A 12,984-nucleotide genomic window follows, 5' to 3' on the forward strand; every position below is an offset into this window, starting at 1 on the left:
CCAGAAAAGAAATAAACAAAACTTTTCAGTCTCAGAAAAATAACTCTACAATTTACATTTCAGTATCTCTCCTTGACATTTATTGTGTAGCGCCCAAATGCAAATTTAAATCCAAAAAGCCTTTTGTTCGAGCATTAACGCAATTGTTCCCCGAAGTTACTCAAATATCAGAAAAAATCTAGTCCCTTAGCTTAAACCGATGAAAACTAATTTTTTCAGCTATATTTCAAGGGTATTTAATCATGTTTTAGCCTGGCTATAAATTTTAGTTGTAATGCTGGAGCTCATGGCCTCGGTGGTTTGACTTGTAATAGAGTACTTCTTATTAGATATCAGATATACTAAGAAATTTTAAGATTGCAGTCCTTGTACAAGAAACGATTACTCAGTTGAACGCTCACACGGCTCTCCTGTTTCGCAGCATTCGGTCTTTTCGTAATTTGCTTGCTGGCCCAGCTTTCAATTGTTAATACTACATACTTTTTTCTTTTGCTGAATATCTATTTACCAGGTATGGGCTGGTGAACTATTTTGAAACATTACAAAGTGGCAGCAAGAGAACTTTGTGTAGAGATTCTCGCAAGTATTTCTTTCATGAAAGTTTTATACTGCGATGTAATCTGCCTTCAATTCTAGATTTCTCTTGAAACTTATTATTGTGGCTGCATACTTTGCAGCCTCTCGTAAGCTTACAACGTTTAATCTCAACTTCCCCCTCAACTTTCTTGCGCACAACTTTTCTCTTGAATGCTACATATTTTAACCCGTTCAGTTGATTTCTGCCAATAAGCGTATTGAGTACTTATGTATAATGTTAGGAAAACTAATCAAGCACTATTTCTATCGGTGTTGCCCTGGTCATTCTGATTTATACCCTCTTACCTTTCATCAACCAGGGCGCTTATAAAGCCCTCCTCTGTGGAAGTGCAGTCTCTGTACCGGCGTTTGGTCAGTGTTGAAAATACGGTTAACCAAGACGAACCTTTGCGACAAATTATCATCGATTCATCGCAATTGCTCATGTTTTACTCAGGAAAGTCGGCAAATTGCGTGTAATTACGGAATGGAGAAGACCGATTAATTGTTTTCTTTGCTTTACATCATAATCCATAGTTAAGAAATGAGAAGAGGAATTTAGGCTGAATCAATTTAAAGCTTCTCAAAACCAAGTCAAAATATAAATTGAATTTTTTTGGTGACATTGTATGGCTACTCAATGAATAAGTTTCTAAAACTTGCTGAATCTATACCATTCCCTCGTTCTCCCAATGAAGGCAATTGACTTTCAACAAATCTTCCTTTGTTTACCTTTTGTAAAAGCTGCCACGATAAGTAAGGATTAAAGATTAATGAAAGTGATCGAACAATAATAATGATAATAAATCGAACATATAACATATATTCCACGATGATCAGCCGACTGAGGGTCCTCTAAATACAGAAATGCCAGTGAAATATAACGAGAAATTACATTGGAATAAAACGAAAAATGACACAAATGTCAATGAACCAGCTTATCGTGACGTTATCAAAATGGGAAATAGGGTAGAAAAAGAAATGTTGAAAATTGAGTGTTGTCGGAGGTTAACGACTCATTTCATATGGTCAGAGATTCAAGAATTCCCAGCTGTTGCAAATGATGTACTGTTAGGTGAAGTCATTCCTCCCGTTATCTTTAGGAAGATTATGACAACGAAAACCCATATTTAGATCAAGAATGTTCGTCTTGGTTTACACGTATATAGAGGTAGCAGAAACTGAGACTAACTTTTCCTTATCCACCCCAAAAAGGGATATTGTACTTATAACCAATATTATAATCATTAGTCTGCAAAAGAAGCTTAGCTAGATTGAGGTCTTCCAGTGAAGGAATCAAGGTTTATCGTAGTGTTGAAAATCTAACGTATATATATTCAAGTTACTGAAATAAAAGTATGACGTATATTACGTATATCATTTATATTTGCATAATACAAGCTCACATTCTAGGGGATGAAAACTTTTTTTTGATGTTCAGATAAGCTCACATCTTATCGAATGGACACCTTTTTTGCTATTTTCTATGTTCATATTCTTCTTCTAAGAAAGTGTAAACACGTATGTTTTACTTAGAACGGACGATTCTTTTCGCTCGGAAATATGTACTCCTACCGTATGGAGTGCTGAAGGGACTTGGGCGAGCAATACAGCAAGCTTGGACTTGTCTCTTTGTCTAAGAGGAATTGAACACTTTTGAAAATAATTTAGTTTTAACCCTGAATTGATAATGTGAATCGGCCACCATAGAGAGACTCTGAAGCCGACATTTCAAGCGTTGGCCCGTCTCATAATCTCTTGCTCTTCGTCAGAGCGGATCCATTCGCTTTAACGAAGAGATTTGACGAAGAATTCAGTCCAACAAAGGGCTAAAACTCGAAACACCAACTTTAGAATCTCTTTCAGCTCAGTTGATGAAACCAGATTACCTTGTAATACCCCCATCGACGCAGGACCAAAGTTTCTTTTGAAACTTGCCCCCTTAATTTATGATTTCAGCAACTTTCAAAAAATAATAATAGAACAATAATTGCATTCGGTTTTTGTGATATCCAGCCTTCTTTTCGGCTGATAATCTCTACCTCGGCCTTGGTTATTCTGGAAAATACAAAACCGAATCTAATAATTGTTTTATTATACATGGAACGAAAAAAAATTATCACGACAGTAAGTGGAACAGATAATTTATTTCTAAACGTGCAAAAATGTACAAATCAGCGGCACATAATTCGATTGACAAAAGGTCTAAGCATCAGAAACTATGTGAAAAATTGAGTAAAAGCTAGTTGAGAAAGTAAATAGCAATAAATAAGTTTAACTGAAGAAAATATCGAAGCAAACCTGGATGTTATGTTTTTTCTTCCGTACTAACGGCAAGCAAAACAAAGCGCGCGAGCTTCACATGATTACCCTTAGAAATCATGCACCGCAACCGTTATACATGACACGATTACTCGTTTCCTTGAGTGATCTCGACATGATTATTGTATAATCTGCAGCTAGATGATGTCGCAAGCGCTGATTTCGAAATTTCACTGTGCGCTTTCGGTCAATCAGGAGAGAGATAGTGAGTTGAATGTCTAATAAAAATGCTAAATTGCCATGATTGAACATCATCTCGTTCAAAGAGGGTCAGGCAATCGAAAATTAACCAAGAATGTCATCTCTAACACATGCTAACACCAGACGAACTTTGGAAGCTTCTGACGGAAAGCTGAGTGAGAAAAATAGACAAAAAAAATAACGGTGAAAAGTATTATGAGTTTACAGTAAACACGATTTTCTTGGAAAATGTGCTGCTTTTAAGATTCCAAGAATTGCAAAACATTTTAAGAGATGCAAATTGTATATTTTGAATTGTTGTTTTATCATCCAGTTGTCTTTTGGCTTTGATAGAATTAATAATCGTAAAAAAACTTCAAATGAAAACAATAATGTAAAGAGTTTACTTAAAAAGTGCTAAACCATCCCTTCGGTTCAGGTCATTAGGCACAGTTAAATAACTTCGCGACAATAATTCGTTTCACCCGGAACATTCCTAAAATGTACAGAAATGCTTTGGCTCAATATTTCTATGTTTGGGAAAATCCAATTCTTCCCCCATCGACTATTTTTGTCGATTGCTCTCAACGTTATTGATACGGGCTGGAGATTGCATTTCAGATTACATTGCTGAAGAAAAATAATCCTGTGGTGGCTCGCGACTAGTGATTTCCAAGAAAGACCGGAAGACATCTACAACAAAGAATACGCATGTAACACAGTGAAATACAAGCAACGTTGCCACCAAAATATTTTACGGTGTTATTTGCTTTTTTGAAATTTACAGCTTTACCATAGCTAAATCATCGCGATATTTGGGAAGAAAATTAGAACTTTAACTGTCAGTATAAGAAATGTTCCATCACAAGCTTAGTAAATCAGTCTCTACGTACTAATTTACGTACTTTCAGGTTATCGGTTTTCTGAGCTGTTTCTTTAGTGAGTTTATTTCTCTATTTAATCGGAAGAATCGAGAGATATTAAGTTTCTATTCTGAACTCAGAACCTTCCAATCAAAACCACAAAGCCAAAAAGGAATGAAAAAGTCGCTCGTTTAACATGGAAAAGCCGTGAGCTTGGCAACAAGATCCATTATGATAAATGAATATGAAAGCATATGAAAAAAATTCAGGCCTATGCGGGATTGTACGCATGACCTCTGCGAGAACATGTTCCTTTAACTCAAAGGTGGATGTATAAATCTTTCTTTCCTTGGGGTGCATGAATTAGTGTTTGTTTTCCGTTATTCAATTTGTCATTTGGGTGAAAGGGAACAAGTACTATTACCAGCTGTTGGCAATTATTTAATATTCTTCAGTTATGTAATACAAAAAAAAGACCTCGAGCTATTTTTTATTCAAGTCGCGTGACAATCAGGTGACGAACAGCGAAAATACCAGCGAAGCATTTTCGTTTTAATACAGGAATTGAAGGTAAGTATTTAGTCCTTTCTTCCTCAGTATATCAAATGGGTAAGTAAGTAAAGCGGTAAGTAAGGTTGAGAGAACTTTTTGATAATCGTGCTGTAGGTCAGTCATCTGATAGGATTCGATAAAAAGTTTACTTGTCTTCCGCTCATAGCTCACAGTTCTTCATCGTCTCTCAAGGAGAAAAATACCAGCAAAGCATTTTCAGTTTTGTACAGGAATAAAAACTAGGTATTTACTTTTTTCTTTCTCAGTATATGAAATAGTTCTTCGTTCTATGGCTCAGTCTGAACGGCTAACATAAAAATCAATACTGATTGACAAATTTCAAGACATCATGCCTGTGATCTTGTTTGTCGAACTGAATTCCGTTTACATCACGTTCTCGTTTTCAATTGTAATCATCATCTTAAAGAACATCTTTTGCAAAATCAAATGGCGTTCAGTTAAGAGTTTCTTAAAGGAATTTTATGTCACATTTCGTTACAACTCGGTTTGTGCTGATGAGACAAAATCGTACGAACATTTCTCAAAGTTGATTCGTGTAGATAGAGGCCACATCCTGATTCGCTCTGACGAAGGGCTAACGCTAGAACTAGAAACGATCTGACAAAGGGCGACCGCTAGAAACGTAGGCCTCAGAAAGTCTTTATCATGTTATTTAAAAAAATCAGAGTATCCGAACCGGCAACAATCGACTGACCACAACTTTTCTTTCGACTTTAAAATGACTTCCGCTCAGGTTTTTGAAACATCAGTCGCTATTACCGATAACTGTCCCTCACCCGGACGATCAGACTACACGATCAATTAGGTGTAGTGGCGACCTCTTAAAGTAAACCAGACTTTGGATGATTTTGAATTCTAAGTGCAGTTCACGGCAACGATTGTGCGCGATTGTGATTAGTGCACCGACTTGGAAGTTCCATTTATGGATAAAATTTGAAATACTGAATGCAATCGTCATAAGTCAACACATGTGTATTTGTAGCTTTCGATCTTCAAAGACGATCGAAGATTTTAGCCACATCGATTTCCCAAGAAAATGGCCACTCTTTCATATTAGATATTTATGTGACTTTACAGTGCAAAACTTTGAAGTTTGCTTACCTTTCTGTTGCCTCTCAGTGCATTGTGATTGAGTGGAATGAAATCATCTCATTTTCGTCCCCTTAAGGTTTATTTAAATCTTAATTTGTTCAGAAGGTGCAATTTTTGAAATAATCACCGTGAGATAAACGATAAAATTCACCTTATTCCTGATTTTCTTGGAAAATGCTCATGTAATGGCTAAAGGATTTCAAGACTTCCTGTTAAATTCAGAGACAGAAACATACAATCTACCCTAGAAATATTGTATTTACTACAAGTAAAATTCGTTTGTTACCCTATAGCACATATTGGATCAACATCCAGAAAATTTTAGTTTCAAAACACTTTCACTGATTTACAAATGTAAATTGCAACCTTTTAGGTGACAACAAAGATTTTCTTCGGAACGTACTCGACCTTGTCACGGTAGCTAAGCATGCACATTGCGATTTTGTTTTTTTTTTCCGGAAAACTTCTTAGAATGCGTAAAAACAGTTCACAGAATGCTGCTTAAAACTTCAGGGCATTTCCAGAAGTTTCGATAAAAGCCGTCGTTTATAGCGGCCTACACCTGCTATAAAGTCCTATAAGACCGCTTACCGCTGTTTGTTTAGCCTGCAAGCTGAGTGTAGTGTTTGGGTCTCGCCTTATAGCCTTCTTTCTGGGCACAGCCGCCTTTTACACCATCAGCAGTCGCTTATGGGAAAAAAATATTGAGACCCCTGCATCTCTGCGAAGTACCGATCAAAATAGTGCGTCGAAAAGCGTGGAAAATAAGATGGATGCTTCCGTACAAAAGCGTTGGTAAAATCGAGGTTATGGACCTTCACTTGATATAATACGTGTTTACAACTAGAACATACATGTCATTGAATTTTAAAATGGGTTTGCTGATCTCGGGAGGAAAATGAAACGAAATTTGAAACATGATTAAAGAAAGCTGGAGTTTTGCATCTTTCTATCCTTCATCCCTATATATGTTTGCAGTGAAATAAACCCAATAAAAAAGCTCTGAAAACATCTCATTGGAAGTAAATAAATTTTTTAACGGCCTTTCTAAGAAAAGATGGAAAGATGATGTACCCCGACTCTTTCTAAGGGATCAGGCATTCAACATTGTGGTTACCGAAGATGTTACTTAGATGTAGGGGAATAAGAACAAGTGTTAACTTCAGGAAAAGAACCCTAGAACCAGCTATTTGGAAGTATTTAAAGTCCATTTTATTATATGATAAAAGTGCTCTTAGCTATCGTTGACCGACTTAAGAGTGGCCAAGTTTTCTAGCGTGGGCTGTTTGGGTCGCGTGATAGGCTCGTGACACGATTAGCAAAACAACCGAAGCATTTTCAGTTTCATTTTTAGGCAGACATAAAAGTTAGGCATTCGCCCCTAGCTCTCTCATTGTGGTAAATAGTTTTTCACAGTTCATTCTGTGTAATCAAAAAAAAGGTAAGTAAGGTTGAGAGAACTAGTTAATCATTATTCTGTTGGTCAGTGTTAACCGAGCGACCATTTTGGTTTGCTGCGGCTTATTTATCATTCGCTCATGGTTACCAAAGTTTCTCTTCTTTCAAATAGAATTGAAAAACAAGATTCATTTCCTTAACTAGGCTTATTTTTCTATAGAAGACGAGGGAAAGATCTCTTGATTTCCTAGATGTAAAGTTTTCGTAAGGTGCCCATTGAGAATTTCGAATTTGTATAGTGAACAAAACATTGAACAAACCGAAACATTTGCGTAATACCTCCTCGCTCGACAAATAGATATACGGGTTAGAACATAAAAAAAAATTAAAGGGCAAAAACAACAACTATTTGAGAGAAATCCTTTCCTTTACGGTCAGGAGACGCTGTGCGGCAAGATCTGAATGGCAAAAATGACAAAATTTCAAGACATTGAATTCCTGTTAGTATCACACACTCGTTTTCAACCGTAAGAATCATCCACGAAAAAATTGCCCTTTAGTTGTTTCTTTCTTCAATGTCGACCTAGATAGGCAAGTTAAACTGATTAGGAGCTGATGAGACAAAATTGCAAGAGCATTTCTCAAAGCCGTAGCATGTGAAGATAGGCCAACATTGACATCATGGTCACGTACTTAACAAAACCTTCTTAAAGACACAGCATACAATAAATCGGGATGCTGAGTTTGAAATTAGTGTGACGGAGTACGTTCCAAAATTAAAAACTGTTTCGCATCATTCATGTGATCAGAAGAGATTCTGAACAAGCTATGGTTGTTGTTGTTTCTAGGAAACTATAAGTCTTCAATCTGACCTTTTCGACGTCACTCAAAGTTTAATGATTTTACCTTAAATATAAGCTTTCCTTACCTTCATGGTTAATTTGTGTTATCTTCAACTTGCGATGTTAATTGTAAAGGACAAAAAAAGGAACGGATTTGCTGCGGAAGTTAAAGGAAGTTCTTATGACCCTCGAAACGTATCTCTCTCTATCGGAATAAACACAGAAATTGGCTTAAATAACAATTATTCATTCCGATAAAAATTCCGTCGATCGTTCTACTTACGATCGACTCAAAATAACCGTTCACATCTCACAGTGGGTCTAAAAAGATAAAACATAGACCTAAACTAATATATTTAAGTGAAAAAATTCTTAATATGTCGCAAATAAATAATTTGAAGAGCAGATTCCAAGAGCAGCTTACTTGGTTTGCACGCCTGCATGTTTTCGTGGAAACCAAAAGCATACTCATGTAATACGCGAGAGTTGTCAACGTTTTAAAAACAGATTCGATCGATCAAATGTATTGTATTGTAAATTTATACGTAGTTGCTGCATATGGCTCAAGTATTTATGCAAACTTTAGAAAAGGTAAGAAATTTGTTCTTCATTGTAGCTTCGTCCATCCGTGAAAGCGAAGAAAATTTCGATTATGATTTGCACTCAAGTGAAAAACTACGTTATTTTGATTTCACAACTCACCTTCAGTCGACTTGCGACGACAAATTCCTCAGTTCTGTGTTTTATTGGTTCCAACAACGGAGGAATATATATTTTCGTGTTTCTATGTACCATGAAATACCTAAATTTTAAGCTCAGACAAGAAAATACATTCATCCTTTCTGAGAAAATGTGTGTCGTAATTGTTCAGGATTCCAAGAATTTTATCACACATCACAGCTTTTCATTCTCTTGTCAAGCGGTCAGACTTTTACTTATCCTTCTGATTGCTTTTTTTTTTCTTTTGGATGTGTGGAAATGATCAAAATAGATTTCAACAAAACGTTTTTAAGCGCAATTTTGGACGAGGAGCGAGAATATTTATTTCAAAGTGGACCCGTCACGCGAGTGAAAAGTGTTATTGTGTGTTAGGTCACGAAAGCCATTCAAACACAGTGAGACTGGGTATGTTTCTGTCTTTCCCCATATATTCCAACTTGAGAGCAAAAAGGTGCCGCAATTATTTTTGGCCCTTGGGAAAAAGTTTTTGATTGATTCCTTGTTCTGGAACTCGAAGTTAATTACTCAGCGTATCACGAACATGTTTGCACATTTGCATATATCCACATGTAACTCGGGATATCTTGTTAAGTTTGTTGATACCAGTCGGTTTCTAAGAAATAGACAGAAAACTCACCAAGTTTAGGCATGGGATTTTAAAACATAACTAACACACTTATAGAAAAAATACCTCAATGCTTTAGCTTAGAGAGGTTCAGAAAGATTCTCGAATTGCATTTCACAAGACTGTTGTTATAAGTTAGACGAGTGGCATAGATCGCGATCGATGTCATTCGACAGGTTTTTTTTGAGAAATGCCTCTGCCATCCAATTAAAATATCACTCGCTGAGGATAATTGAGTCCTCTTAGCATTGAAAGATAATATTGAAAACAACTTCCTGGTGTTTTTTAGATAACTTGCCCACGAGTTAGGGGCGCATGATTCTATTTATCAATCATTCTTCAAAAAAAAAAACAAAAAACATTCAAACTACTGTTTACTTACATGCCATTGCTCGCAGTTTATTTATCTGGGAGTCTCCTATGCAATGCAAAAGTTTCATTCCAGGAAATTTGGTGCTAAAACACCTAAGTTATTACAAATCTTCAATAATGTTGATCCAGTATAAATAAATTGTAATAGGCATTTTAATCACAGATTCCTAGCTGAAAATCGAGAGTTGCAAAGAATATGTATGAACCAGAATATTACAGCGTAGGTCTTATTCAAAGCTCTGTTCCATCTGGCAGGAATTAACTGTTTTGAAGAAAGAGAGCCAAAATGGTGGATAACGGAGACTCTGTAAAGGGGTCTGTTCAAGATTCGCTTGATGATAAAAAGACGTTACCAACCCCTTTTCAAGAGACTGGTAATCGACAAGTTTCAGAGCTAGCCCCTCATCGTCAACCACGGGGAATTGAAGCTGAAAATCCATCAGCAACAAAAAAGCTGGCCGAAGTAATAGCAGCCCTGCTTGTACTTATGTTTAACTTGCCGGGGGGATCCTTCGCCATTGTTCTGAGTACAGCGCGTACAGTGGTTCAATATATGCAAATACCACCAGTAGACATTGAAGGACGGGACAAAATGAAACGTGACGTAGAAGAAATTCAACTTAATATGAAGCAAATATGTTATGACGAGAGCAAATTGGAGGACAAGGTAAATTTGCACTTTCAAGATACTCACAGCGTCATTTTACTTAACTTAGATAACGATCACTAAGTATTTGCATTTCATCCATATTTTGTTCAGAGTGTTTTCGCTTTAAATCATACAGAAGATACTTAATCAAGAGCAGATCCTAGGATATGTATGCTGTAGAGCTGTTTATCATAAACATTTCGAAATTCCCAGCAAAAAAAACCAAACGGCATCACAAACTTCAGGCGCCAGAGCAGGAATAAACCTCAAAAGTGTTGACACAACAGCTACAACAGCCATGAATGTTACTGATTCCTCCCACCCCATGATTTTCATGTACTATTATTACTATCAACACCCCTTCTACAATCAGTACCATTACATGGCAACCAAAGCCTCTCTATCACGGAATAGATGGCGAGTAGCGTAGCCAATCAGATTGTAACAATTGAACTAAAGGAAAAGCAAAGTTACCGAGGACTAACAGTAAATTTCATGTGTCAAAATCATTTTGCAGTGTGGCAACTTCCCTTACCATTCAACCGTCGACTTGATAAAATGGGAATGGGATTTGAGAATCCTGAGGGGTCGTTTAGCCAGATGTGGAGTCGACATACACATTTTACAAGGATTGGTGACTAAACTGGTATCAGAAGCGCACACTGCAGTCAAGTGGACGATTTCACAAGTAATCACAGGGCTTCTTCTCGCAAGTGCAGTATTTGGACGTAAGTTGATCTTTCTTTTGTTTGTAATAGGGTGTTGGTTTAGTTGTATCTGACATTGGCCAAAAATAAGGAGATGACAGCACCAGGATAAAAATGCCATACGAGTGCGAGAGAGTGTGTTTAGCTTGACTGCTTTCCCTTAAGACCCTGCACGAAATCAAACTTATTCGTAAAATGAAATAATTCCCAAGGCAAGATAGTGAGCTCGTAAATACCTCTTACTACTCGAGTTCGATGTCCGAAAAGCAAGATACAGCCTCCTCCAACGAGTGGAAAACAGCCGATGAACACGAGCCAATCAAAGCTATACATTGTGCTTCATAGGGTGACGCGTAACGCTGCCGGCTTTATCAATCAAATTAAATGTTGAAACAGTGCGAAGTCGAAATGTCGTTATCCACACCGTGAGTTACTACATCTCCTCTTTCCATTGCTCCATTTCAATCGTTCTTTAGATCGCTATTACTGGGCTTCCATGCCAGGCGTTTGGGAAGGTGGTTCTTTGATCCTGGTGCTGATTTTGCTCGTGCGCAAGGCTCAAGAGTATTACATCATTGATCAGACGGTGCGTGAGGGCAACAGAGTCAAACGGGAATTAGAAGAGTCCCGGCGCTGTTATATGAAGTGCAAAGTAACCTTAGAGGAGACTTTGCCTTCTTTGAAAGAGATGGTTGATAAATTTGATGGTGGGTCTTCCTCACCAAAGATTAAGAGTGAATGATTTGATTTGCAAAAGGCTCCAAGAGGCTTATTTATGAACTAATTACTGGCAGTACTAGCTTAAAAAGCAAAGGAAAAACTCAAAAGCTAGAAGCAAAAGTGGAAGAGATGAAAACTGATTTGATGTCATTTTGTTGAGTTATTAAGTAAGTTCTTACCGAATTTTTCCAAACGATGACTTACTGCTACTTTCTCTCGAAGAAGATTATTTGAAATCTTCCTCGTGTTATGAAAGGATTGTTTTGCTAGCACTCAGGTTTTTGTTCTTCCAGTTTAAATTTGGAGTTCACAATGAATGAAAACAGGTAGGATTCTACAAAGTACCTCGAAAAGGCCTCTTGAAGCTAAATGAAGGACTCGAACTATCACACTTAATCAAGTAAGCCTAGAACATAACTCATAATGTTAACTCTTATTTTATAAAGCTTGAGATAACTCTTATTTAGGGAACGTGAGTAGAAGCATATGGATACAGCTAAATAGCTAATTCACAGACTTTAAAATTAATAAGGAGTATAGTTGGATAGCCTTATGAACCGTGACGTAGCTGGATGAGTGCAACCCTGCTGAAAGAGAAAAAAAAGTTTATGAAAAAGCCACAAAATGCTAGTTGCCTTCTCTCACCTTTATCCGCGCAACAAAGTGGAAATACCAAGTTACCATTACGAGTATCAAACAACTGAAGTCAGACTCAAACAAAGTATTTTGATCTTCAATGGCGTAGCTTATTTTATTACGATGAACTGTTTCTGCAGGACTCGATTAATATTAATATTTATAGGTAGACACAAGGCACAGAAGGCTTACAACATTGTTGTTTTAATTTTCCTATTGATTTATGTAATTGTTTTAAAGACTTCACTGTCGGAAAATCTAAATCATGTTTATAAACTGACATCGCAACTATTAACAGATAAATAAGTATTACTCTCTAAGTTAAAATGGAGATGAATAATGTTAGACGACACAAATCGCTGACGATGGATACTGTATGTCGCTTGGGCATCTTTTTGTATCTTACTCTATTGGTGTTGGGAAATAAAGGGAAATGTATATTAAAAGAATCTGAGTGAAGTTTTCAGTCTGCTTCGTTAGTGAATTATTAAGATAATTAAGAGACATTAAAATCTTATCAATTCGGTTCGTAATGTTTCAAAGGAGAACAGAAAGCTTTCCCTGAGACGAGCTAACGTTGGGAAGGAGTGCAAGCCACATGGGCGCCGGCATACTTCGTTTGATACCTTTTGGAAGCGACGACGATTATAAAAGACGTGTCTGTTAAGCGGTTGAAAAGGTTCTAAGAGAGCTTGTGTAGATATCGAGC

General features: G+C 36.9%; 1 protein-coding gene across 2 annotated transcripts; it reads left to right on the forward strand.

Moving 5' to 3' along the window:
* Positions 1–8,351: 8,351 nt before the first annotated feature.
* Positions 8,352–12,701, forward strand: LOC136279819 (uncharacterized). Of its 2 annotated transcripts, none has more exons than XM_066164116.1 (4): positions 8,352–8,437; positions 9,819–10,230; positions 10,730–10,940; positions 11,396–12,701. In XM_066164116.1, the coding sequence occupies exons 2-4, from the start codon at positions 9,850–9,852 to the stop codon at positions 11,659–11,661; spliced, it is 858 nt and encodes a 285-aa protein (XP_066020213.1). In that variant the 5' UTR covers positions 8,352–8,437; positions 9,819–9,849; the 3' UTR covers positions 11,662–12,701. The 2 variants fall into 2 exon arrangements, with proteins under 2 accessions (XP_066020213.1, XP_066020212.1); XM_066164115.1 differs by lacking the exon at positions 8,352–8,437 and adding an exon at positions 8,893–8,971.
* Positions 12,702–12,984: the final 283 nt, after the last annotated feature.

The sequence above is a fragment of the Pocillopora verrucosa genome, chromosome 3 (assembly GCF_036669915.1).
Source record: "Pocillopora verrucosa isolate sample1 chromosome 3, ASM3666991v2, whole genome shotgun sequence".
NCBI lineage: Eukaryota > Metazoa > Cnidaria > Anthozoa > Scleractinia > Pocilloporidae > Pocillopora > Pocillopora verrucosa.

Coding starts and splice junctions, on each gene's coding strand:
- LOC136279819 (XM_066164116.1), top strand. CDS start 9,850: ATGGTGGATAACGGAGACTCTGTAAAGGGGTCTGTTCAAGATTCGCTT. Junction 10,231..10,729: donor AGAGCAAATTGGAGGACAAG/GTAAATTTGCAC, acceptor ATCATTTTGCAG/TGTGGCAACTTCCCTTACCA. Junction 10,941..11,395: donor CGCAAGTGCAGTATTTGGAC/GTAAGTTGATCT, acceptor ATCGTTCTTTAG/ATCGCTATTACTGGGCTTCC.